General features: G+C 64.9%; 1 protein-coding gene across 1 annotated transcript in view; it reads right to left on the bottom strand.

The window, feature by feature from the left end:
- Window positions 1-656: 656 nt before the first annotated feature.
- Window positions 657-26,138, bottom strand: part of CSPG4 (chondroitin sulfate proteoglycan 4) — a 34,035-nt gene continuing 8,553 nt past the window's right edge. The window contains exons 2-10 of the mRNA XM_056128777.1: window positions 15,068-15,231; window positions 8,723-12,265; window positions 6,979-7,461; window positions 6,702-6,878; window positions 5,242-5,440; window positions 5,022-5,156; window positions 4,783-4,949; window positions 2,690-2,873; window positions 657-2,571 (exon numbers count right to left, since the gene is read on the bottom strand). Coding sequence (XP_055984752.1) covers window positions 758-2,571; window positions 2,690-2,873; window positions 4,783-4,949; window positions 5,022-5,156; window positions 5,242-5,440; window positions 6,702-6,878; window positions 6,979-7,461; window positions 8,723-12,265; window positions 15,068-15,231 — 6,866 coding nt within the window. The 3' untranslated portion in view covers window positions 657-757. The remainder of the gene's footprint in view (window positions 2,572-2,689; window positions 2,874-4,782; window positions 4,950-5,021; window positions 5,157-5,241; window positions 5,441-6,701; window positions 6,879-6,978; window positions 7,462-8,722; window positions 12,266-15,067; window positions 15,232-26,138) is intronic.

Here is a 26,138-nt window from a genome sequence, read left to right as displayed (position 1 = left end):
TTCTGGAGCCGGAAGCACCGTTTATCCAGTCCTATGGAGCCCGACTCCCTCCACGGCCACCCCCAGTCCCCATAAGCCCTCCTGGGCGCCCCTCCCCAGCCCAGCATGCACAGAGGCGCAGACCACCGCTGGTCCGGCCCGCTGCCCGCCAAGGTGGGGCACGGCAGCAGACGGGTGGCCTCCATGGTCCGTCCTGCCCTAGACCCCCCTTCAGTCGGGCCAGCGCAGCACCCCGTTAAATAGCTTCCTTGTAACCCCCTTAAATAAGCCCATCCCCAGAGAACCCACCCCTCCACCCGAATATATTATTCTACTGGCACGAGCCTTTGCAGGGAGCAGCGGGCACCCCCCCCAACCGACAAGGCGCCACCAGCTCTCTCCCAGGGCAGGGGTGAATGGCTGGAGCCCCCCGTGTCCCTACTCCCCCCTCTCAGCAGCGGCCAGGCGACTCACCCAAGGTCACCACTCAGGCCCCAAAGTCCCAACCCGGCTGGGGGGCACCTCTGGCGCAGACCCCCATGTGGTCTCCCGGGGGCACTGACCCGGCCACCCTGGTCCAGGCGCGGAGGGAGCTGGGGGCCCCCTCTTCACCTCGCCGGAGCTCGGGCGCTGCCTGCCGGCCCCCCTCTCTGCTGTCTGCAGCTCGGAGTTGGCTGCAGGGGCGCTCGACACGGGGCAGCACCGGGTCAGGGGCGCGTGGGCCGGGCCCTGAGCTGGCCTGTCCCCGCCCCGTCAGCGTCTGGGCCCCGGCCAGGCCTCACACCCAGTACTGGCCGTTCTTGAGGGCAGGGTTGGGTGTCCGGCAGAACTGCAGCAGCTCGGGGTCGGGCTGGGTCCCCGGCGGGGCGCCCTGGCCGGGCACGGCCGTGAGCGGGATGGCCTGGCCCGGCTCCACCTTGCGGAAGGTCTCGGCGTCGCCGGCCAGGCCGTTGCGGGGCTTGGCCGCCAGCACCTGGACGTCGTGTTTGCCCGTCTTGTTGCGTTTGCGGAGGTAGAAGAGCAGCGGCAGGACGAGCGCCAGCAGCAGCAGGACCAGGCTCACGGGGATGATGACGCTGAACATGTTGGCCTCCAGGAAGCCCAGGAGGCCGCCCCTGGCCGCCGTGGGCGCCGGGCTGGAGGCGGCCGGGCGCGGCCCGCCCGTGGGCTGGCCCGCGTCCGCCCGGGCCGGCGCGGGGAGGCGGAGCAGGGCCACGCGGTAGGCGCGGCCGGCGTCGTAGGGCTCCGTGGTGAAGGGCAGCGAGGCCACGGCGGGCGGCACGCCCCGCGCCCACAGCTCCAGCGTGAGGCTGTCGCCGGCGGGCCCGGCCGCCCCGGGCTCGGGCGCGGCCAGCTCCAGCCCCAGCCGCCCGTCCTCCAGGTCCCGCTGCGTGAACTGCTCCACCCGCTCCGCGCCGGCCCGCGGCACGCGCACCAGGCGGCCGCGCCGGGGCCCCGCCAGCAGCCGGAAGCGGGGCACGCTGCCCGTGCGGTTGGCCAGCTCGCCCGCGTCCAGCACGGACGGGTCCAGGCGCAGCGTGGCGCCCTGCGGCCACGGCCCGCCGGCGCCCACGCGCAGCAGCGCCGCGACGGTGACGTTCACCGTGGCCGAGGCGTTGGCGCCGCGCGCGCGCGCCTCCACGCGGAAGCGGTCGCGCGGGGAGGAGAGGTCGGTGAAGGCGAAGACCACCTGGCCCTGCTCCACCTGGCGCTGGCTGAAGGCGGCGGCCGGCTGCCCGGCCACCAGCAGGCGCCCGAAGCGCGGCGCCTGGGCCAGGCGGTACTCGGCGTCCGGCTCCTCGCGGTCCGACACCACCCGCAGCTGCTGGCGGCTCAGCGCGCGGCGGCCGAGCGCCTGCGGCACCTCCAGCGGGGCGCGCAGCTGCACCTCGATGCCCGCGGGCAGCACGTCCACGGCCAGCGTGACGGGCCGCGGCGGGCCCGCGCCGTCGGACACGCTCAGCTGGAAGGCGCCCGGCACGCTGCTGCCGTTGGCCGTGAACAGCAGCCGGCCCGCGTCCACGTCGGCCTGCGTGAAGCGGCGCACGGGCCCCGCGCCCGCGCCCACCAGGCTCAGGAAGCCGTGCGGGGGCGCGCGCCGCACCTCGTACTGGATCTCCGCGGGCGCCGCGTCGGGGTCCGGCGCGCTCAGCTGCGCGCGGGACACGGGCGCGCGGGAGCCCCGCGGCAGCCGCAGCGGCGTCGAGGCCCACGGCCCGGGCGCGCTCCCGTCGTCGCGCACGGCGACGGTGACGGTGACGGCGAAGGCCTCGGAGGTCTGCGGCCCCGCCGCGGGGGTCCCCGCGGGGCCCCGCAGGTGCGCGCGGAAGCGGAAGCCGTCGGGCTGCGTGCCGCCGCCGCCGTGCGCGTAGGCCAGCTGCCCCGCGGCCAGCGCCGACTGCAGGAAGTGGGCGCGCCCGGCGTGGAGGGGCTCCCCGGACAGCAGCAGCTGCCCCCGCACGGGGAACTGCGTGACCTGGAAGAGGACGTCGTGCTCGGCGCGCCGCGGGGCCGGCACGCTGCCCAGGAAGTTGGAGGCGTCCAGCGCGGCCACGGTGATCTCGGCGCGCTGGCCTTCGGGGACCCAGAGACCTGGGGTCGGGGGGGGCACACGGATGAAGCGCCCATGCCGAGGACAGCGCCGCCCCACCCGTCCCACCCCACGCCCCTCTTCCCCCCCACCCCGCCCCTCGGCCGGCCTGCTGCCCACCTTGGTTCTTCCAGAGGCGGCTGGGGCGCTGGGGACACGCGGCCTCAAAGGACACGGTCACGGTGAGGGTGGCGTCCAGGTCGGGGGCGGGTGGCGAGGACAGCCGCAGTTCCACGGTGTCCTGGGCCTCCCAGAAGGGCTCGGGGGGCATCACGTGCTCGTAGAGGATTTGCCCGCTGGAGACCTGCGGGGCGGGAGGGCAGGCGGGCCGGGGCTGTGGGCGGTGACGACTCTGCCACCCGCAACGGGCTCAGCAGAGGGACAGGGGGTCTGCCCGCCCAGGCCTGCACCACCCTCAGCGCGGCGCCATTCCTGCTGCCTGGCACAGTTCACTGCCCCTTGCCCCGATCGGTCAGACGTCCCCAGTGGCTGCCCGTCACAGCAGCGGGCAGCGCTTCCCCTCCAAGGGGAGCCTCGAGCCCACGCGTGCCATGCTGTCTGGTGCCTCTGCCCTCGCTGGGTCAGCTTGGCGGCGGTCTTACAAAGGAAAGTTTGCAAAGTGCATGCTCAGTGTGATGGGTTCTCTGGGCATCAGCCCCAGGCATCAGCTCCCCACAGCCCCCTTGGATGGCCACACCGTGGGGCTCAGGGCTTCCTCCTGGCTCTGTGCTCAGGGATCACTCCTGGTGGGCTCTGGGTATAATACTTGGGACTGAACCTGGGTTGGCTGCACGCAAGGCGAGTGCCCTACCCACTGTGGTCTCACTCCAGCCGACAACTTCTTTTCTATTAATTTTATTATTATTATTATTATTAGGGTTTGGGGTCACCCCCTTGTGATGCTCAGGGGTTACTCCTGGTGGTGCTCAGGGATCACTCCTGGCAGTGCCCAGGGGATATGTGGAATGCTGAAGATCAAACCCCGTTGGGCTGCGTGCAAGGCAAACGTCCTCCCTGCTGGACTACTGCTCTGGCCCTCAACTCCCTCCTTATAAAGGGCCACACCCGAGTGCTTGGAGGTCCGGGATGGGACACAGATGCCACACCAACGCCATGCCCGGAGCAGCCCTGGCAGCTCCCGTGCCAGCTTCTTCAGAGTGAAATGGGACGCGAGTCCTGCACGCTGGCCCTCTGTGGAGCTCCAGGCTCGCTCTGGCCTTCCCTCCCTGGCACCACCCCTGAGCGGGGAGAGGCTGGGTCCCCCCTACCCGCACCTACCCCGCACAGCTGCATCTACTGAATATTTCACACTGGGCAGTGGCCCCGGAGCCTGGCCTGGGGGCTTGGGGAGGGAAACCGGAGAAGCCCTTTCCTCCTTCCCAAGTGCTCCATCTGCTCCTTCCGGGCAGGAAGCTCTCACCTGTGCTGCCCTGGCTGAGCCACTGAGGTGGGCGGTGCTTTCACCTCAGGCTGGTGGCCCATTCACATTGAGCTCCGGGGTTGGCAGCTGCCCCTCTGTTGAGCAGGGCAGCTGTGCGGGGGAATTGGGCCCAATTCTCCGCCCCCCCCCCCGAGACTGAGCAGCCCCCATCTCAGCTCCCAGGACACTTTTTTTTCTGTAGGGGGTCACACCCAGTAGTGCTAAGGGGTTACTCCCGGCTCTGTGCTCAGGGATCACTCCTGGTGGGGGGTCAGGGGACCTTATGGGGTGCTGGGGATCAAACCTGGGTCAGCTTCGTGCAAGACAAGTGCCTTCCCCACCGTCCCATCTCTCCGCCCCGTTGTGTTATTTTTGTGTTGCTAGGGGCCTAGCCCAGGCCTCCCCGCCACGGGAAACAGGCTGCAAGGCTGAGCCCCATCCTGGCCCCTCCTGCTTCTGGCTGGCCCCTTGCTGGAGCCCAGCTGTGCCCCTGGGGTGTCCAGGGGCCCACCAACACCTTTCCTGCACACTCCATCCCCCAAACCTAGCACTGCCCCTCGCCACTGCCTATGGGTATCCCCATTACTGACTGTCCCCTCCCTGGGGGGCCTCGTTGCCCGCCCCTCCACACCTTCCCCACTCTGAGAGCACCAAACCCTATTTGTTCTACCCGAGTGGCCACTCCTGGGCCGAGGTGGGTCCTGCGGAGGGGGTGGGGGATATCTCGCGGGGGCCAGGATGGAGGCTGCAGCTGGAAGCAGGACGGGGGGGGGGGGGCGGGGGTGGCGCTCACCTCGGCCTGAGTGAAGTTCCCCAGGGACTCCTCGGCGCTGGCCTGCTGGGCGTGCAGTAGCCGGCCCAGCTGGGGCCCCCGCAGCACGTGGTACAGCAGGAGGCGGGCGTCCGTGTGGCCGCTGGACCTGGCCTGTAGGTTCTGGCTGCCGAGCGGCTGGACGGACCCTGCGGAGGCAGAGGAAGACTGTGGGTCCACGCCTGGGCAGAGGTGAACACCCCTGCCCGCCGGACACCCACCTGGGCACACGCTCAGCGTCCGGCTACCGTCCAGCGAGAGGACCAGCTGCCTCTGAGCCGCCACGCGGAAGACGTGTCCCGGAGACGCGTGCTCACCGTCAGAGAGGCTGAAGCGGAAGCCGCCGTCCAGTGCTCCTGGGGACACAGAGCCCAGTGAGGTCCTACTGGCCCGGGCGCCCCCCCCGCCCCACCCTGCCCCTGCCTGCCCGCCCGCACTCACCTCTGTGTGAGAACAGCACCTGCCCTGCATTCAGCTGGGCTTGCGTGAAGCTGCTCACGGCCGTGCCCGGCTCTGAGCGCAGTGCCACCTGCCCACTGCTGACCTGCTCCACGGTGTAGACCAAGTCCTCAGGGCCCGAGTCCTCATCCGTGGCCTGGAGGGCCTCTGGGGGGATGGGCACAGTGGCCCCTTCCCACACCTGGGGACACAGAACCTGTCCTCACCGGCTCGGGGCTCTCCTGCGCCTAGACCCCCCTAACCCAGCTGCCCCAGTTCCATCCCTGGCACCACAGGACCCCCTGGGAGAGCCCCCACTGCAGGACTAACTAAATTATGAGCATCCTCCACTGCCCCCCACGCCCAGGCACCCTGCTCCAGCCTCACTGTGCTCTGAGCCCCCCTCTGCACTCCAGTCCAGCCCACCAGGGGCTGCACGTGTGGGAACTGGGGAATGATTAGCCCCTTCCAGGTCAGGGTTGGCCGCAGAGGCTGCTTGTTGGTGGGGTCAGAGCTGCAGGGTGGATGCTGGGACCCTTTTCTGGCACGGTCCAGAGGCAGGTAGAGGAAGCCCGTCCCCGAAGCCCTCGGGCAGGAGCCTGTTCCTGGGCCTTGTCTTCCTGGGTCAGCAACTTGTGGGCAGTGCTGGGAGGGACTTCCGAAGTGGGAAACTGAGCTCTGCGGGGGTTTCTGGGCACACCACGGGGGGGGGGGGGCTCAATGGGGGCTCCCGACAAAAACGCGGTACAGAGCGCCACCTGGTGGCTGTACTGGTGCATAGCACCACCTGCCTGTGGTTCCAGCCAGGCTGCCGGCCGCGGGCTCCCTCCCCACAGGCTCCTCAACTGCCCAGCGCCCACAGCAGGCCCAGCCCAGCCCAGATCCCTCCCTCTGTCTCTCCACTCTTAGTGGTCCTGGGGCCAGGGCCTGCGGGAACCTGGTGATTTCGGTTCTCCATACCAAGCACACGCCCCAGCCCTGCGCCTCTCTGGAAGGCCTCTGAGCGCTGTCAGCTGGACTCCACACCCAGGCAGCCCCTGACTGAGGCCCCTCTGTCTGCTCTCCTGCTTGCGTGGCCTCCCGGAAGTGTCTCCCTTTCTGCCCACCAGCCACTGCTTTTGGGCACACGTGGGAAAAAGTCTTGTGTGTCTGCCCTTCCACTAGCCAACTTTGCTCTGTGGCAACGTCAGGGGCAGAGGGCTGGGGAGACCATGTGGTGGGCGTGGGGGGCTGGGGGCTTAGCTGCCCTTGGCTGCGGTTCTGCCCTCTAGGGCCTGACAGACCTTTTCACGGCAGTTTCGGCCTCGAGCCCACGCTGAGGGCTTGTCGGCCGGCGCGGCCACTCCCAAGGCTACCCCAGCCCTCCTCAGTGTCCTTTGGTACCAGAACCTCATCCCTGAGTCTCAGCTCCAGCGCAGCCCCCCCCCCCCCTTGCAGGAGGAGGCTGAGCTGCACCCACCCACCTGCAGGCCCGTGTTCACGATGAGGACGGGGGGCTGGTCGTTGACGGGGAGGACGGTGATGGCCACAGTGACCGGGCGGCTCTGGCGGTCCATCTGCGAGGCGTTGGCCACGAGGACAAAGCTGTCTGCCCACGTCTCGCTGCCGTCGTGCACATAGCGGACCAGCTGCTGCTCCACCTGTGGGCAGCAGCCCAGGCTGGGGGTCAGACCTCAGACCTCGGGGTCCCGGGTTTCCCACACCGCCCTGGCCCTGCCCCCCACCCCCTCATGCTCATACCTCTGCCCAGGAGAAGGTGCTGAGGGTCCCGTGGGCAGGGCCATCCTCTCTCCGCAGGACCCCGTGCTGGGGCCCCTCCAGCACCTGCAGCTCCAGCCCCGGCATGGTGGGGAAGTAGGGCCCGGCCACCCGGAGCAGCGGGGGCGCCAGGGTGCGGGTGCCGCCCTCAGGGACGCTGAAGTTCTGCACCTCCAAGGGGATGTCAGCCGGCAGCACCTCCAGCTCCACACGGATGTCCTCCAGCGGGGCCCCCAATCCCGAGGTCACATCCAGGGAGAAGGTGTCACCCCAGGTCGGCGGTCCCGAATGCAGGTACAGGACCCGGCCTCCGTTCACTGCCTCCTGGGAGAAGCTCTGCACGGGCTCCAGGCTGGGCGGCTCGGCCGCTGCTGGGCCGTGAGACAGCAGCACCAGCGAGCCAGCGCGAGGGGGACGCGTCACCGTGAACACGATGTCCGCAGGCACCACGGCCTCCTGGGCTGCCTGGTTCAGAGAGGGTCACGGGGTTGCCACCTGCCCCAGGGCCTCCAGCCAAGACGCACTCCAGAAGTGTGCAGAGTTCTTAGCCGCTGCCCCTCATCGCCACCAGAGGGCGCCCCACTCTTCTCCTGCAGTGGACCGGCCGCCTGCTCCCGCACCAGCAGGTCCAAGAAAACCCTCAAACCACATGTGGTGACTTTGCCCTTGGCTACACTTTCCCCTCGACTGCATCCTGGTCCCTCCATTCTCGGCCCTTGAATCCCCAGTCCCGGAGATGGCTCAAAGCACAGGTCATCCCGTGCCTGCCAGAGACCCAGGCTTGATCCCTGTACCACGCGACCATCAGAAACAACCCCCAAGCATGAACCCCGGGGAACCCCTGAGCCTCGCCAGGTGTGACCCCAGATCCCCAAGCAAACAGACCCCTAAAACCTCAGGTTCCCCAAATCCTGCTTCAAATGCTGCCTCTTCTGGAGCCAAGATTGATTTTTTGTTTGTTTGTTTTGGGTCTACATCCAGCTACTCCTGGCAGGGCTTGGGGGACCACAGGGGGTGCTGGGGATTGAACCTGGGTTAGCTGTGTGCAAGTGCCCTCCTCCCCACTGTGCCATCACTGATCCACAGCCGACACTCCTAATGACATATGTGTCCAGTTGGATTCCGCCCAAATGTCCAGACAGAATTGAAAGGGGCTCAGAATAGGACAGCGGGGAGGACACTTGCTTTGCACACAGATGACTGGGGTTCGATCCCCAGCATCCTATATCATCCCCTGAGCACCACCAGGCCTGATTCCTGAGTGTAAAGTCAGGGTTAACCCCTGAACACTGACGGGCGTGGCCCCCAAACAAACAAACAAAAGGGAAAGGAAAGGTCAGTGTAGGTGGCTGGGGTCACACAGCGAGTCAGTGCGCCTTCTGCTGGCTTGTGATTAGTCAGGCTCCTGGGTGGTCGGCAAAGCCTCTCCCTGAGTCATGTGGTGGGAGATGTGAGGGGCTGAGCATCTGGGGCAGCCTGCACTCCCCAGGGTCCACGCCTCTAGAACCCTCCAAGAACCCACAGAGCCTAGGACGCAGCTGCACCGCTTAGCTTCTGTGCTTTGGACGGGCCGCGGGCCTGCCTGGTGGACTCCTGTGCACTGTGTATCCTGGACACACGCAAACTGACAGTCTGGAACTCTCCACACCCCACCCGCAGCTGCGCACCCAGTATGCAGCCCCCACCCGGGGCGGGGAGGGGCCTCCCCCTTGCGCCCCCGCTTTACCTCCAGCTGGTCCCTTCTGATCTCCGCGGCCTCGCCCTGGAAGACGTAGATTTTCTTGTGCTGCACCAGGCGCAGTGGGGCCAGCGGCCCCTCCAGAGTGACCGTCACCTGCAGGCTGGCCTCGGCCTGCAGGGGCCCCGCCTCCACGGAGAAGGCCAGGCTGTCCCGGGCGCTGAGGCTGCCGTTGTGGCTGTACACGAGGGCCCCGGCCTTCAGGTCCTGCAGGGTGAAGGCCGCGACGGGCTGGTCCTCCCGGAGCAGCTGGCCCCAGCGTGGGCCGCCGGTGAGCCGGAAGCGGACCTCGTCCCCGCTGCGGATGTCCAGGTTGGTATCCAACGGCAGCACGTCCGTGTCGATGGCCCCCCGGCCCCCCTGGGGCACCACGAGGCGGGAGCCGTTGGCCACCCGCAGGTAGGGCTCGGAGGCCTGCACCTCCACCTGCGCCGTGGCCTGGTGCCGGCCGTCCGACACCTGCAGCTGGATCCAGCCGCGGTCGGCGCCCGAGTGCACGAACAGGACGCGCCGCCGCCGCAGGTCGTCCTGGGTGAAGCGGTAGAGGGGCCGCGAGGGCTCGTCGGCCGCCACGACGCTGCCGAACAGCAGGTCCTTGCGGGTCAGCACCAGCTGCGCGTCGGCGAAGCCCGCGTCGGCGTCGCTGAAGGCCACGTGCTCGGTGGTGAGCAGCCGCCGGCCGCCGCGCGCCACGCGCAGCGCGCGGCTGACGGTCTGCACGGGCGCGTGGTCGTTGACGGGCTGCACGGCCACGCGCACCACGCCGCGCACCTCCTCCCAGGCCAGGCCGCCGCTGCCCTCGCCCTGCCGCGTGGCCACGAAGGGGATGTCGTCCTCCGTGGTCTCCGAGTCGTCGTGCAGGTAGAGCAGCCGGCCGTGCAGCAGGTCGTCGTTGGTGAAGGCGCGGACCGGCGCGGCCCCCTGCGCCCCGCGCCACGCCAGGCGCCCGTGGCGCGGCTGCTCCATCACCTCGTACACGTAGCTGGCGCTGCTGCGGCTCTCCACGAAGAGGTGGTCGGCCGAGAGCACGGCCTGGCCGCCCTCGGGCACGGCCAGGAGCGCGTTGGTGAGCACCGGCGCGTCGGGGTCGCCGCCGATGCGCACGCGGAACGTGTAGAGCGGCGAGAAGCGGCCCGGCGGCGCCGTGACGCGGAAGCGGAACGTGTCCTCGGCCGCCTGCGCCGCGCGCGCCGTGGCCGCGTAGGTCACCCGCCCGGCGCGCACGTCGTCCTGGCTGAAGCCCTGCCCGTCCGACAGCCGCGCGCCCCGCAGCCGCAGGTTGCCCTTGCGCGGGGCCTGCACCACCTCGTAGTGGAAGCTGGCCGGCGCCGGGCCGGCCGCGCCCTCCTCCAGGCTGGCCTCCAGGTGCGCCGCGGTGAGGGGCTCCTGCTGGGTGCTCCGCGCGAGCAGCGGCTCCAGCCGCAGCAGCGTCACCGTGGCCCGGCGCACGTGCACCGGGAAGGTCAGGTTGCGGAGCACCTCCTGGCCCACCTGCACCTCCAGCCCCAGCTCCTCCCGCGGGTCCTGCGCGTGGTGCTGCGGGTCGGTGCTCAGGTACCTCACGCGGCCCTGCTCCACGTCGTGCTGGTGGAAGGCCTGCGCGGGCCGCCACTCGGCGCCCTCGGCCCCGCCGGCGCCTTGCTTCTGCAGCTCCCCGAGCCGGGGCGGGCTGGTGAGCCGGAACAGCACGCTGACCTGCTGGCCCACCGCGTTGGTCTCCACCGACAGGTTGGCGGGCAGGATGGGGGCGGCGGAGCCCTGCTCCACCCACAGCCCCGTGTTCTGCAGCGCCTGGATGGCCGGCCGGACGGCCACCACCTTCAGCGTGGCCGGGGCGCTGGCCAGCAGCCCGTCGCTGACCCGGAACGTCAGGTCCTGGGCCGGCCCACCCCGGTGCACGTACACCAGGCCGCCCGCCTGCAGCTCCCGGCAGGAGAACTCGGTGGCCGGCTGCCCCGGCTGGTCACGGCGCTCCACGGGCAGGCCGGCGGGGGCGCCCAGGAACTGGAAGGTGAGCCCCTCACAGGCCGAGTCGGGGTCGTAGGCCTGGAAGATCTCGGGCCCCAGCGGCTTCTGCGTGTGCTCCAGGATGACCATGAGGTTGCCGTTGGGGAAGACGACGCGGGGTGGGTCGTTGACCGGGCTGACCTGGATGGGCAGCAGGTAGGTCTGGCCCTTGCGCAGGCAGGACGGCACGGGCCCCCGGGCGGTGACGGACACCTCCAGCACCAGCTGGTCGCTGGTGTCCTCGGAGCCGTCGTGGACGAAGCGCGCCTTGCGGTTCACCACGTCCAGGAGGGTGAACATCTTCCGCGCCTGCGCCCCGGGAATGTCCAGCTCCAGCTGCCCGTGGCGGGCCCCGCCGCTCACGCTGAACAGCACCTGGGACTTGCGCAGCTCGGCCAGGCTCAGGTCCAGGGTGGGCTGCACGTGGCGCCACTCGAGCCAGGCGGTGCCCCCCTCGGCCACCACCAGCGGGCTGATGGTCAGCAGCTGGGTGAAATTGGCGAAGACCGGGGGCAGCCCCGGCTCCGGCGCGCAGGGCTCGGGCAGCTCCATGACCTCCCAGACGTCGGGCGCCAGCGTGGAGAAGGCCTCGTAGGGGCCGTAGGCGTCTTCCTCGTACTCCTCTTCCTCCAGCCTGCAGCCGGCCGCCATGCCCCGGGTCAGCACGGCCTCCCGCAGTCCCAGCCGGCGGCCGTTGACGCTCAGGTCCTCCAGGCAGCCCAGCAGGGACAGCTGGAGCGCCTCGGGGGCCAGGCCCAGGCGGTGCTCCTGCAGGTGGCGCGTGGCCTCGGCGTCCAGCCCGCCCAGGAGCAGGCTGCCTTGGGGCTCCAGGTAGCTGGGGACGCCGCGGTTGGAGGTGCGCGTGGGGTACTGGTCCACTGAGATTTCCAGCTGGTGCGTGTCCACGTGGACGCTGACCTCGTGGGGCTGCCCGTCGGCCACGGGCACGCTGTTGTGCAGCAGGACGGTGCCCTGGCCCTTCTCCACCACGGCCCGCAGGTGGCCCTTGAACACGTCCACGTAGATGAAGTCCCCCTGCCGGCCGCCCGCCTGGAAGGCCAGGGGCGCCTGCTGGCTGCGTGTGACGAGCGTGAACTCCAGGGTGCCCTCGTCCCGGGTGCCCCAGGCAGGGAAGGCAGCCAGGGAGTGGGGTCCCGAGAAGCCCAAGGCCACGTCGTCCCCGGCAGAAAACTCTTCGGCGCAGCCCTCCAGCACGCCCGGGTTCAGCGGCCGCAGGAGGTTGCGCCCGTTGAGGGTGGCCGCGTGGATGCAGCCCCTCAGGGGTCGGCTGATTGCCCTCAGGTAGGCCAAGTCCAGGTTCCCTGTGCCCCCCACGAAGACCCCATAGGGGACCTCTAAGGGGGCTGCCGGGGCCGGGGCGGAGGTGTTCAGGACCCCGTCGACGGACAGCACGGCCCAGTTGTCGGCCAGGCTCAGCTCCACGCTGTGCAGGGCCGAGTCACTCAGGGCCGTCTCTGCAGGTGTTCGCAGTGCCACCTCCTCCTGGCCCAGGACCAGTCTGACCTGCGGGGAGACGGGGTAGGGTCGGAGTTGCCGTGACTTGTTCATTTTGCTGTAGTTGGTTTGGGGGCCACGCCTGCAGTGCTCAGGGCTCTGTGCTCAGGGCTCACTCCTGGCTCTGTGCTCAGGGGTCACGCCTGCTCTGTGCTCGGGGCTCACTCCTGGTGGGACTCAGGGCATATTCCTGGCTCTGTGCTTGGGGCTCACTCCTGGTGGGACTCAGGGCTCAGTCCTGGCTCTATGCTCAGGGCTCAGTCCTGGCTCTGTGCTCAGGGCTCAGGGCTCTGTGCTTAGGGCTCACTCCTGGCTCTGTGCTCAGGGCTCACTCCTGACTGAGTGCTCGGGGCTCACGCCTGCTCTGTGCTTGGGGCTCTCTTTTGGTGGGACTCGGGGCTTATTCCTGGCTCTGTGCTCGGGGCTCACTCCTGGTGGGACTCAGGGCTTATTCCTGGCTCTTGGCTCAGGGCGCACCCCTGGCTCTGTGCTCAGGGCTCACTCCTGGCTCTGTGCTCGGGGCTCACTCCTGGTGGGACTCAGGGCTTATTCCTGGCTCTGTGCTTGGGGCTCACTCCTGGTGGGACTCAGGGCTCAGTCCTGGCTCTATGTTCAGGGCTCAGTCCTGGCTCTGTGCTTAGGGCTCACTCCTGGCTCTGTGCTCAGGGCTCACTCCTGACTCAGTGCTCGGGGCTCACGCCTGCTCTGTGCTTGGGGCTCTCTTCTGGTGGGACTCAGGGCTTATTCCTGGCTCTGTGCTCGGGGCTCACTCCTGGTGGGACTCAGGGCTTATTCCTGGCTCTCGGCTCAGGGCTCACTCCTGGCTCTGTGCTCAGGGCTCACTCCTGGCAGGGCTTGGAGGGGGGCTCGAAGGGGTGCTGGGGTCGGCCTCATGCTTGAAGGTTAAGTGCTTGACCCCTTTTACTAGCTATCCAGCCCCCTTGTTTAGTTTTCAATTATTTATTTTTGGTTTTGTTTTTGCTATTAAAGAAGCCTAAGAAGAAAGTAAAGAGAGACTTAGAAATGGGAGATGAGGCTCCATCATTAAGAATACTCTCCAGGGGCCGGAGCAATACACAGCAGGTAGGGCATTTGCCTTGCCTGTGGCCAACCCAGGTTCGATCCCTGGCACCCCATATGGTTCCCTGAGCTCCACCAGGAGTGATCCCTGAGTGCAGAGCCAGGAGTAACTGAGCACTGCTGATTTTGTTTTGTTTTTGTTTGTTTGAGAACAAAAACAAAACAAAATCCAAACCTCGGAACACCCTCCAAGGGCTGCAGAGATGGCCCCGGGACTGGAGCACATGTTCCACATGTGGGGTTCCTGGGATCCATCCCCAGTACTCATTGCACGGTCCTCCCGAGTACCACCAGCCGTCACTCCTGAGCACACAGCTGTGAGAAACCCCTAAGGGCCACCAGTGCCGCCCCCAAACCGAAAACTGACAAACAAAAAAAAAGAACTTGAATATAAGTGGACATTGGAGTCGCCGTGGGCAACTGATACGCATATGGGGTAAGCTGTGGATTTCTGACACCAGGGGCTGGTGGCTAGTGGCTCTGGGGACTCCAGGTGACTCACGGGAGGTCCACAGACTTGACCCCTAGCAAGACACTTTCCTGGCCACTGTACATGAACTTTTATTTTTGTGGTGGTTCTACTCTTGCTTTTGGGGAGAGGGGCTAGAACAATCCCTTTGGAGTCTGGAAGATTCCAGACATAGAGCTCCCCGCCCCCCAAATGCCCCCTGCAGGGGGAGCCCCCCTGAAGTCGCAGAGGCAGCCTATGGGAGGTGGGGAGCAAGCTTCACCCCTGAGAAGATGGAACTGGCCTGTCCCTCTTCCCTGAGCCCAGAACTGGCTCTGGGCAGTGAAGGGGGGTCCCACTGTCTCATGGTGGGACAGGGAGAGGGGCGGGCATGGGAGTTGGAGACTTTGGGGGGCCGAGGAGCACACGCTCTGCATGCAGAGATGTTGGCTTGGACCCCCAGCACCCTACGGCCTGTGGGCTTACTGCTAGGACCCAGAGCTGGGAGTCAGCCCTGAGCAACACCAGGCGCGGCCCTAAACCAAACCACCCACTGAAAAATCACCCAAACCCTGCTGCGACTGTGGGGGTTGAAGTTCAGAGCATATTTGTTGCACGTGGGGCGGTGGCAAGAGTAACCCCCATCCCCCTAGTGTTACTGGTTTATAGGTTACTTTTTGTTCGCTTCGGGCCTCGCCCTGGGTGGTAAAGGATCACTCCTGCTCAGTGCTCTGGAGGGACCTTGTACAAAGTAACCACTTTCCGCGGTACTCGATCTCTTTGGCCCTCAACAGCGGCCCCTTGTGGCTACAAGAGGCAATGACAGCTGCAGCGGAGGGCTGAGGCTGAGAGGCTCTCTGGGCAGATGCCCCATATTTGGACAAAGACCTCCGGTTCTTCATGGTTAGGGGCAGCACTAAGAGAAGACCCTTTGCTACAGAGCCTTGGGTGGCTGGAGGGAACCGAGGATGCTGCAACAGAACAGCTGTTCCCGTTCCGGCAGACGTGGCCGGCCAACGTGATGGATGGGGTGCTGGAGGGAGGTGGGAGAGGGATGCTCTGTGCCAGGTGGGTGCCAGGTGGGCACAGAGGCCCAGAGGACCACGGGTGCACTTCCTGCAGGGAGGGTCCTCCCCAGGCTCTGGGAGTGAGGGGCCCCGCATGGAGGAGCGTACACTGGGCACTGGGCCGGCTGGGATGGCGCTGAGAAGTGGGTGGAGAGCAGAGGAGGGTCCGAGTAAGGCTTGGGGTCCCCCACGAGAGAGGCAGCTCCTGTCACTCACCTGCAGGCGTCCGGAGAAGAGCTGCAGGAGGAGGTGGTCTGTGGGGCCCGCGGCCAGGAGAAGCAGGCCTTCGGGTTGGGTGGTGGAGAACTGCAGCCGGAGGTCTACGTGGGTCAGAGCCGCGGCCACGGGCACCTCCAGGTGGCTCTCCCCGAAGAAGGAGGCTGTGGGAGAGAGGGCAGAGGGCGCGGTGGGCTGGACGCTCCTGGACGGGCGGGGAGCGGCACACCTACCTGCTGCCTGTCCTGTTCTCTGTGTGTGTGTGTGTGTGTGTGTGTGTGTGTGTGTGTGTGTTGTATACCCGGCAGCCCCCACGGCTGACTCCTGTCTCTGCACTCAGGCATCACTCCTGGCCCTGCTCAGGAGAACCGAAGAGATGCCAGGGATCGAACTTGGGTCAGCTGTGGGCAAGGCCAGCGCCCTCCCTGCTGTTTTATTGCTCTGCTCCCACATGGGCTTGACCTGGCCTCACCGGCATCCACCCAGAACTCTCGGTAGCAGTAAGGCCCAGCAGCAATGCTAGGTAACCCAGGTCTCCTCCTGGGGTGCTCGGGGCGGGGGGCAGGGCAGGGGCTCTGCATCTCCTGTTTTTCTCGCTGGAACCAGAAGTCACTGTGCTTTGGTCCAAAGGGAAACTGTGCCGGGTCTGAGGAGCTCAGGGCACGGCCTCCAGGAAGGGTGCCCAGGAGAGCCCTCGAGCCTCAGCCCATCTGCTCCTGCAGGCCCCGATGCCCCCCCCCCCCCCGCCACTTCCCTGGTGCTCTCCATCCCCTGCCTGTCCCCATGAGTCGGTGGGGCCGTGGCTGGGCCCTGGGGAGGAGCCCCGCCTGCCTCCCTCCCTCCCCTCTTGGACCGTGTTCCCAGCTGTCTTTGGGAGCAGGGGGCGGGGCCGCTTGTGGGCCTGGTTCTCAGGCCAGATGGAGGCCATGTGCCGTTCTGGACCCAACACGAGCCAACACCTCCTCCATCACCCCCATTCCTTCCTGCCGCGGGGCTATGAATGGTCCCTGGCGAGCCGGCAGATCCGGCCGTTGTGTCCGCAGCCAGCACACCAGCGCCGGCCCCAGCTGACTCTCCCAAGCCTGGGGTGGGGCTGAAGACAAGCCCATCTCCGGGGGACCCCGAGCCCAGTGGTCACCGAGGCGAGCCCCTTTGTCCCACGCTGGGATAATCCTCTTTTTACTTTTTGCAGGGAGACTTGAGGGCCACTCCCAGCTCTGTGTCCAGGGGTGGCTCCTAACAGTGCTCAGGGGACCCTGTGGGGTGCCGGCATCAAACCGGGGTTGGCTGTGGACACTCCCCACTGTACTATCTCCAATCCTGAGCACTCCGCTCTGAAAGCTGCCGCTTCTTCCAGGCAGTCCCCTCCCCCCCTGCAGTGACTTCCTTTCCTTGCAGAGGTTGGGAGAGCACTGGGGCCAAAACAGACCCCAGACCTGTCTCAGAGGCCGGGGCGGGGGGGGGGGGGGGCAGAGAGGAGTGAGCTAGTAAGCACCCCCTGCTGGACTTCCCGTCCTCCTGTGAATGAGCAAAGCTGATGGCTCTGATAGGGCAGAGCTGGCAGCAGCCACACGTGCTGCTCCACCCGCAGCCCATGCCAGCTGACGGGCACTCGAGCAGGCGGGGACACTTCCGGAGTGATGCTTCCCGCTGGGGCCGAGCCGAAGCCCCCTCCAGTTATCTCCTCTTGCCAGCACTCACTGGCACTGCCGGATCTTGGCCTTGGAAGCTGAGGGAGGGAGAAGACAGAACCACGAAGCCGTCGGGCGCCCAGAGCCTGGCCAGCGATGCTGTCCCGAGCAGGAAGGACGAGCAGGGAGCCGGCAGCCTTTCCCCGGCAGGCCTGCTCTGCAAGAACACGCGGCCACGACGCTGACACTCAGCCAGGACACTAAACACTCAGCCATGACCCTGAACACGCAGCCACAACACTGACACTCGGCCATGACACTCATCTTTCGTTGCTGGTGCTAAACACAGCCCTGCACACAGGCGAGGCGTACGCTCTGCTGCCGAGCTAGAACCGCATGCAGCCGAACATGGGTTCTGGTTGCTTTGTTTTTGCTTTTGAGTCACACTTGGAGATGCTCAGGGTTTCCTCCTGGCTCTGCTCAGGGATCGCTCCTGGTGACGCTTGGGGGGGGGAACCCTCTGCAGTGCTGGGGACTGGACATGCGTCAGCTGCATGCTGAGATACCATCTCACACCACAGAGACTGGCCCACATCCAAACGAACAAAAGCAACCGGTGTTGGCGCGGATGTGGCGAGAAAGGGACCTACCCACTGGACTGTTTCTCCTCTTTCTTTATTTTTTTGCCACACCTGGTGGTATTCAGGGCTGACTCCTGGCTCTGCACTCAGAGGTCACTCCTGGCAGGCTCAAGGGGCCATATGAGATGCTGGGGATCGAACCCAGGTCTGTCGCATAGGCGGCGGCATCCTACCTGTTACTGTTTCTCCACCCCCACCTTCACTGTCACTGTCCTCCCGTTGTTCATCAATTTGCTCGAGCGGGCCCAGTAACGTCTCCATTGGAGACTTTGTTGTTACTGTGTCTGGCATATCGAATACATCACGGGGAGCTTGCCAGGCTCTGCCGTGCGGGCGAGATACTCTCGGTAGCTTGCCGGGCTCTCCGAGAGGGGCGGAGGAATGGAACTCGGGTTGGCCACGTTGGCTGCGTGCAAGGCACACGCCCCACCCGCTGTGCTATCGCTCCAGCCCCACCCCCACCTTATTTATTAATTAATTATTTATCTTTTGGTGTGCTGGTACTCAAACCCAGTGTCTCACAAAGACAAAGCAAGTTAGCCCACCTTGATTTTTTTTTTTTTGGCAGAGAGATGTGGGAAGGGATTTGAGCCAGTCTTGGTGGTACTCAGGGCTTACTCCTAGCTCTGTGCTCAGGGATCACTGGTGGCAATGCTCAGGGGGACTCTGTGCAGTGCCAGGGATTGAACGTGGGTCAGCCACGGATGATGCAGGTGCCTACCCGCTGTGCTATGGCTCGGGCCTCTGACTTGAATCTTAAGAGCACAGCTGAGCACTCTAAGGGGTCTCAGTCGTCCCATATGGGAGGCGGTGCTGGTGGGGTATGTGGTCCCCACAGGATGGAACCCTCACCGTGGCAGGCTGGAGCTCAAAGTGGCAGGTGCGAACTGAGGGTCCCGTTGCTGAGAGTCCTGTAAACTGGCCCTGCCATCGCCCAGTGAGATGCCTTATGCCTCAGAAACCACAGAACCAGCCCCCTCAGGCTCCCGCTGGCTGGGAGAGCCCATAGCTAAATACTGATGGGAAGGGGGGCACACTGAGGTGCACCCCCTGCACCCCCTGCACCCTTTTTATCTGCCTGACAAGGTCACAGTGTCCGAGCGTGGACCAGGCAGGAAGGCAAGTAGCTGGCTCTAACCACTGCACCACCTGGCCCATTGCTGGTCCAGCAGGAGAGTGCTGCGGCCTTCAGGCCTGGCCCTGCAGCCTGTGGGGGGGCAGCAGGAAGCAGAGGCACTTTCCAGAGAGTGCGTCTGAATGGGCCCATTGAGGGGCCGGCCCTGCTGTTTCCTGTGAGGCCGGGCGGGGAAGTGCTCACACAAGCTGCCTTGTGCAGTGGGGAACACAGGCCAGGCGGCCCCCGCGACCCCACAGAGGCCTCTGAGGCCGCTGGCCGAGGGTTTGGAAACTCTGAGCATTGCCGCTCCTCCTCCCGGCCTCCTCTTTCCGTCTCTCCCGCTCGTCTCTGATGGACTGCAGTTGCCAGAACCCAGAGCGGTTGAAGAGGAGCTTTGGAGCTTTTGTGTGTGTGTGAGTGCGTGTGTGTGTGTGTGTGTGTGTGTGTGTGTGTGTGTGTGTGTGTTGGGGGACAGGGAACGGGGGTCGGTTTCCAGGTCAAGAAATGAAGGAGCTGAGGGCCAATCCCCGAGGGCTTCCCAGGAGAGGTGAGGCTGGGTTTTCACCCACCAGCCTGCAGACCCGTGCCAGGTCGAGTTGGCATGTATGCAGAGGTTGAAGACCACCGGTGTAGAGGAGGGAGGGAGGAGGACGGGCAGGCTCAGAGGGGCAGGCTCAGAGGACGGCAGGGTCAGAGAGGCACAGAAAAGGAGCAGAGCTCAGGGTGGGCTCAGAGGCTGGGCTGGGGTACTGGCAGAGGAGCGGGAAGGCCCCCCCAAAACTGCCTGGGAGGCGCACAGTTTCCCCAGACTCCGTGCCTCCCTGTCACCCACCCCCGCCCCGCCGGGTCGGCTCTCACACCGGCCCAGGGGCCAGACGGGAGGGCGAGGAGGGGCCACAGGCCGGGCCCCGCAGACAGACGTGTGCTTTGCTGCGTATGCGCGTGTGGCTGCTGCTGGGGCCGTGCCTGGCATTTGCGTAAGGCTGTGTGCTGGTGCCACGGGTGGGCTGGGACACAGGGCTGATTGTGCCACCCGCGGCGGCCGGGCGGGACCCTGCTCCCTGACAGGGGCCCGTGTGTTCGGAGGCTGCCGGCCCCCGCCTGGCACCCGCGGAGAGGTTTGCTCAAGGTGAAGCCCGACAGGGCACCGCTGACCAGGCCCCGTGCCGGGCAGGGCTGGGCACAGAGAGAGCCTGTGTCCTTCTCCCTTCCCCTGTGGGGAGACCAAGCCCCCCCTGAAACCAGCCCTGGCTGTGAAGGGCTCTGGGCAGACAGGTCAGCTGGCAAGGTGGGGACACTCTGCCCACCAGGCACCCCGGCCCCTCTCGGTCAGCCGGGGGCGGTTCTCAAGCCGTGGGAGCCTTTCCCAGGCTGTAGGGGCTGCCGTGGGGAGCCCGGTGGGGGGGGAGCAGCCGGACCACACCCCACCTCTGCCCTCTTGTCCACGCCTCCCTTGGGCACCACGTCCTTTTCCCCCTTGTGCTCAGGCCATTCTCAGGGCCAGAGTCTCATGAACCCAGATGAGAAGCCCGGAAGCTGGGACAGAGAGAAGCAGCACCCCCCACCCCTGCTCTGCCACCTGCAGAATCCTACCTGTTGGACACTGGCCCCTGGGGCCCTGTCCTGCTCCCCCACCCCCCCATCTGTTCTCCCCCCCCCTCGGCATTCCTGGTCTCGGGGCAGCCAGGCGGCTCTGCAGCCGGCGTGCGTCATGGGCAGTGGCATTCCTGGGTGTCTGCCGCCGCCTGACTTTATAAGGGAGAAAGTCTGGGAGCCCAGAGCTGGTGGGCAGGGTGGCCAGCCGGGGATGCCCAGGCCGGGGGCTCTGGGGGCAGGGACTCCCAGCTCTGGGATGGAGCAAAAGGTGAGAGATGAATGAAGAGAGAAGGGGGTGTCTCGATCCATCTGCCTATCCGTCTGTCCATCCATCCGCCCATCCACCTTCCTTTCATCTTCAGGCATCCAGCTCAGGCAGGCAGGGGTGGGGCTCAGGGGACGCCCCTGAAGGAGGGGGGAGGCTCCCGGGGTGGGGTGCTCTGGCAGGGCCCAGGCAGACATGAGGGGCTCTCTGTTTCCCAGTGGGTGTGTGAGGGGCCCACCTGGGGCTCAATGGCCACTGTGTGAGAGCCAGGTGTCCGCCTAGTAGCTGGCTCTTCCGAACCTCACCCCGCCCTCCAGACCTCAGGCCGCCACGCCCTGACCTCGCGCGCACTCTGCTCCCTCCCAGGGTACTGGGCTGAGGAATGGCCCTGAAGTTTCCTGAGCACTTGGGACCAGAGCTCTAGACCCTGGACTGGGAGGGAAAAGTGTCAGAACTGCAGTGAGTGTGAGTGCCATGAGTGTGTGCAGTGAGTGTGTGTGCAGTGAGGGTTGCAGTGGGGGTGTGTGTGTAGCAGGTGTGTATGCAGTGTGTGCAGTGGGTGTGTTTGGAGGGTGATTGTCTGATAATCGCCCAATACCCATCGGACAAGGGGTTGATATCAAGGATATACAAAGCTCTGGTTGAACTCCACAAGAAGAAAACATCCAACCCCATCAAAAAATGGGGCGATGAAATGAACAGAAACTTTCCCAAAGAAGAAATCCGAATGGCTAAAAGGCACATGAGAAAACGCTCTATATCATTACTCATCAGGGAGATGCAGATCAAAACAACAATGAGATAACATCTCACACCTCAGAGACTGGCCCACATTCAAAAGAACAAAAGCAACCGATGCTGGCGTGGATGTGGCGAGAAAGGGACACTCCTCCACTGCTGGTGGGAATGTCGACTGGTTCAGCCCTTCTGGAAAACAGTATGGACGATTCTCAAAAAATTAGAAATTGAGCTCCCACTTGACCCAGCAATACCACTCCTGGGAATATATCCCAGAGAGGCAAAAATGTATAGTCGAAGTGACATCTGCACTTGTTTGTTCATTGCAGCACTTTTTACAATAGCCAGAAACTGGAAGAAACCTGAATGCCCAAGAACAGATGACTGGTTAAAGAAACTTTGGTACATCTACACAATGGAGTACTATGTAGCTGTTAGAAAAGATGAAGTCACGAAATTTACATACAAGTGGTACAACACGGAAAGTATCATGCTAAGCGAAATGAGTCAGAAAGAGAGGGACAGACATAGAAAGATTGCATTCATCTGGGGAACATAAAGTAACAAAATAGGAGACTAACACCCAAGAATAGTGGAGATAAGTTCCAGGAGGTTCACTCCATGGCTTGGAGGCCAGCTGCACATGCTAGGGGAAAAAGCAGCTCAGACAGAGAAAGGAGCACCAAGTAAAGGATGTTGGGAGGATCCTCCCAGGATGGGAGATGCATGCTGAAAGTAGACTATAGACCGAACATGATTGCCACTCAGTGCCTCTTTTGCAAACCACAGCACCCAAAAGGAGAGAGAGAACAACAGAGGCAGGGTGGGATGGAGGGGATGGGGGGTGGGAGGGATTCCGGGATCAGTGGTGGTGGAAAATGGGCACTGGTGGAGGAATGGGTACTCGATTATTGTATAACTGAAACCCAAGCACAAAAATTTGTAAGTCTACAACTGTACCTCATGGTGTTTCACTAATAAAAATTAAAAAAAAAATAGAGGGTGATTGTCTGCAATCAGGTGTGCGCAGTGTGTGTGCAATGGGGTGTGTACAGTGGACTGTGGGTGTGTGCAATGTAGTGTGTGTGCAGTGTGTGTGTGCGCGCGCAGTGGGGTGTGTGCCATGGATGTGCACAGAGAGTGTGTGTGGTATGTGTGTGTGGATCAGCACGTGACGTCCCCCACGTGGTGAAGGCCCCGTGTGGCCGGCTCACTGTGGCTCTGGCTGCTGGCTCTGACCGTTCCAGATGCTGTTCCCACAGCTCCTCCCCTCCCTGGCCCCCTGCAGGTAAGAGGGGGTGTCAGGAGACCCACTTTCCTTGCACCCGAGCCAGTCCCTGCCTGCTAGGGCTGAGGCCAGAGACAGCCGCATACCTGTGGAACCCAGGTCAGCTGTTCTGTTCTGCCTCAGGCCCACCGAGCCCTCCCCGTCGGAGCCGTGGTCACACGAAGCACATGGCCCAGGCCGGGCTCTGGGGACCACAGCTCTCACCCGGGGCACGCCTTCAGGTCCCTGGTGAGGCCCCCTGCCCCCGGCCTCAGCCACCACCGAGAACCCAGTGCCACTAGCTGAGGGACAAGCGTCAGGACACAGTCCCGGGGGGGAGGTCTTCTCTGAAAGGTGGACCCCGGAGAGGAAGCTGGGCCAGGGGTCAGAGGGAGGAAACTGCAGGGTCCTGGCCCACCGGAGGAGACGGGAAGGAGAGACTTTGCTGCAGGAACAGCCCAGACTCCTCTGGGTGTGGCGGGAGGTTGGGGCCTCAATGGAGGCTTTGTGGAAGCCCGGCCTGAGGCGCGAGGGTGGGGCTGCGTGCCACGCTCAGGGGCTTTCCCTGCCCTTCTCATTTTCTGCCTTTCCGGCTTTCCACACTCCAGCAGCCCCACTGGTGGTGGGGGGGTGGGGTGGGCCGTGGCCTCCTCCCTGCTGCACCCGCTGAGGGCAGGTCTGGGGCGGAGCCCTGTTTCGGCGGGAAGACGCTTGCCCTGCACGCGGCCAGCCCGGGTTCCATCCCCGGCCCCACATCCGCTCCCCTGGGCATTGCCAGGGGTGATCCCCGAGTGCAGGGCCAGGAAAAAGCACCGCTGGGTGTGGCCATACAAGAAAACAGAAAGAAGGCAGGGTGTGGAGAGGGGGTAGCGCGGGGGTGGGGGTGACTCTGCCTGACTCTGCCCCGTCCCTCCTCCTGGGGGTCCCTGCGAGGGGGGCTCTTTGTCCTGGTGGGAGGCCCGGAGACCTGTGCGAGGCTTCCAGGAGGGGCGGGTCTGGCTCAAGCCCCTGCACGTGTGGCGGGCAGAGCCCGGCCTTCCCTCGGAATGGGAAATGGGGCGTGCGAGCCCGGGCCCTGCCAGGATGACACACGCTGTTCCCTTCTGCAGGGTCCTCCTGCAGGGCCCGGTGGGCGCGGAAGGAGGGCTCCATCTGCTCCCTCTCCTCTGCGGGGGCAGCCGGCTCCTTCCAGCTCCTTCCAAAACTGAGGTGGGGGGCCCAGGAGGAGCAGCAGTTGAGGAGGACCCTCAGGAGGTAGCTGGCAGCCCCGGTCCTGGGTGAACCCAGCCTTGGGCCCCTGCGGGCTGCCCAGGTGCCTCAGGGTGCCCTGAGACCGGCATTGGGGGTGTCCAGACAGAAGAGGGGGTGCAGGTGGACCCCTGTGGCCCAGCATGTACTCAGCGCTAAGAAGTCATTGCTACCCTTGCCTCAGTTTCCTTGTGGGTTAAGGGAAGGTTAGGGTTAGGGTTAGGGTTAGGGTTAGGACCCCCCTGACAGGAGACTGGGGGAAGCAGAGGGTTGGGCCAGGGAGCCCCCACCCCAACACACATATTCCACCAAGTCATGGATGGACAGGCCTCAGTTTCCCCATTGTGACAGGGACGTGCGTGGGGACCCTGGGACACCAGTGGACAACCTTGGCCGGTGGAAAGTGACTGGCGGCATGTGGTCAGTCCTCAGGGATCCCCGGGCCTGTGTGGACAGCGGCCACCCCCATGTTGATGCAGAAATGGGCCTGCTAATCCCCGGGGGACACTGGTTGCCTCGGATGCCATTGGGACATTTTCTGTTCACTGAGAGGAGGCTCAGTGACTGTTTTCTGAAAAGGGGCAGGAGGAGGAATAAGTTTGGGGGCCTCTGCTCTAAGGAGCACAGAGGGTGTCACGGGGTGCCCATGGCCCCTCTGAAGAGGCCTGGGAGGGGACCCCAAAGTCCAGCATCCTCGCTCCCGTGTGAGGCCCCAGGAACCCTGGACTGTCCTCCCCTCCCTGTGGACAGACCACCTTGACTCAGCTCCACTTTCTCACCCGCCCACGAGGGGCCCTCCTGACCCCCCACGAGAGCCTTCCTGCCCCTGGGTGCCGGGCAGTGGCATGAGCGCTCTGCTTCCTGTCGGAGGCCACAGGGAAGGTAGGGGGACCGCGGAGGGGCCCCACCCTCCCTTCCAGCCCCTGTGCCCAGAGGTGGGGCTGGACCTGGGCTGGGCCGGGTGGGGACTGCCCGCCAGGATGGCTGTTTTGGGCCTGCAGGGACAGTGCCTGGTGCTTGTTTTTAGAGAAAATAGACTCAGGGTCCCTATTTTTAGTCGGAAGCCGAAGCAGCAGACGGGAGACGGCTGAGGCGGGCTTGGGGCTCTGCAGGCTCTGGCCAAGCCGTGTGTGTGGGGCCATTCCCAGGCCCCTGCCCGCTTCCTCAGCCCCCGAGGAAGCGCCTGTGGGATCGTGACATTCCCTGGGACAGGATGTGGTGGTGGGGGAGGAGGAGAGGGGGATGAAACATTTCCCCAGGGGTTGGTCCCCAGGACTGGGTGGAGGTGGGGGGATACTGACAGAGGGAGAGAGATGGGGCCGGAGCGACAGGACGGCGGGGAAGGCGTTTGCCTTGCACTCGGCCACCTGGATTTGACCCTCGGCATCCCATAAGGCCCCCTGAGCCTGCCAGGAGTGATCCCTGAGTGCAGAGCCAGGGGTAACCCCTGAGCATCACTGGTGTGGCCCCAAACCCCAAAACAAACAAAAAAGAAGATGAGGGACCTGGGGGCCCAGAGGGCTGCTGAAGGGGTAGGACCGTGCGAAGGGAGGAGCAGAGCAGGGCTGCGGAGATGGGACAGACAGACAGACAGACAGACAGGGAGCCTGAAGGGAGAGAGACAGAGCCGAGAGACAGAGAAGGTACAGAGACAGAGATGGAGAGAGACAGATGGAGGGAGAGACACTGATAGAGGGAGAGACAGAGATGGAGGGAGAGAAATGGAGGGAGAGACATTGATGGGGGAGAGACAAAGATGGAGAGACAGATGGAGGGAAAGACAGAGATGGAGGGAGAGACAAGATGGAGAGAGAGAAATGGAGGGAGAGACATTGATGGGGGTGAGACAGAGATGGAGAGAGATGGAGGGAGAGACAGAGATGGAGAGACGGAGGGAGAGACATTGATGGAGGGAGAGACAGAGATGGAGAGAGATGGAGGGAGAGACAGAGATGGAGAGACAGATGGAGGGAGAGACATTGATGGAGGGAGAGACAGAGATGGAGGGAGAGACAGAGATGGAGAGACAGAGATGGGAGACACAGAGATAGAGAGAGAGACAGAGATGGAGAGACAGAAAAGGTAGAGAGACAGAGATGGAGAGAGACTGATGGAGGGAGAGACATTGATAGAGGGAGAGACAGAGATGGAGAGACAGAGATGGAGGGAGAGACAGAGATGGGAGACACAGAGATAGAGAGACAGAAACGGAGAGACAGAAAAGGTAGAGAGACAGAGATGGAGGGACGCTGGTCTGTGGTTGGGAGAGACACTGTGGGCACCCAGGCCCCTTCCTGAACCCCCGGACGAGCGGCCGGCTCTGACCAAAGTCCCTGGAACTGGCCCTCTCTGAGCTTGGCCATCGCCAGCCTGGGCGTTCTCCGGGCGGGAGGCCCCCGCCCGCGTCTGCGTAGAGGAGAGGCCGGGACAGGCCAAGCTGGAGCTGGGCGCGCGGAGGCCCTGGCTGGGCTGCGGCTGCGGGCGCGGGCGGGACCCTCCTGCTGTGCTGCGGGGGGCCGCGGGGTGTCTGGGCGTGTGTGTCCTGGAGCCACAGCGCCGCCGCTGACT

Source organism: Sorex fumeus, unplaced genomic scaffold (genome assembly GCF_029834395.1).
Source record: "Sorex fumeus unplaced genomic scaffold, SorFum_2.1 ptg000067l, whole genome shotgun sequence".
In the NCBI taxonomy this organism is placed as follows: domain Eukaryota; kingdom Metazoa; phylum Chordata; class Mammalia; order Eulipotyphla; family Soricidae; genus Sorex; species Sorex fumeus.
This window is presented reverse-complemented; position numbering and strand designations above follow the sequence as displayed.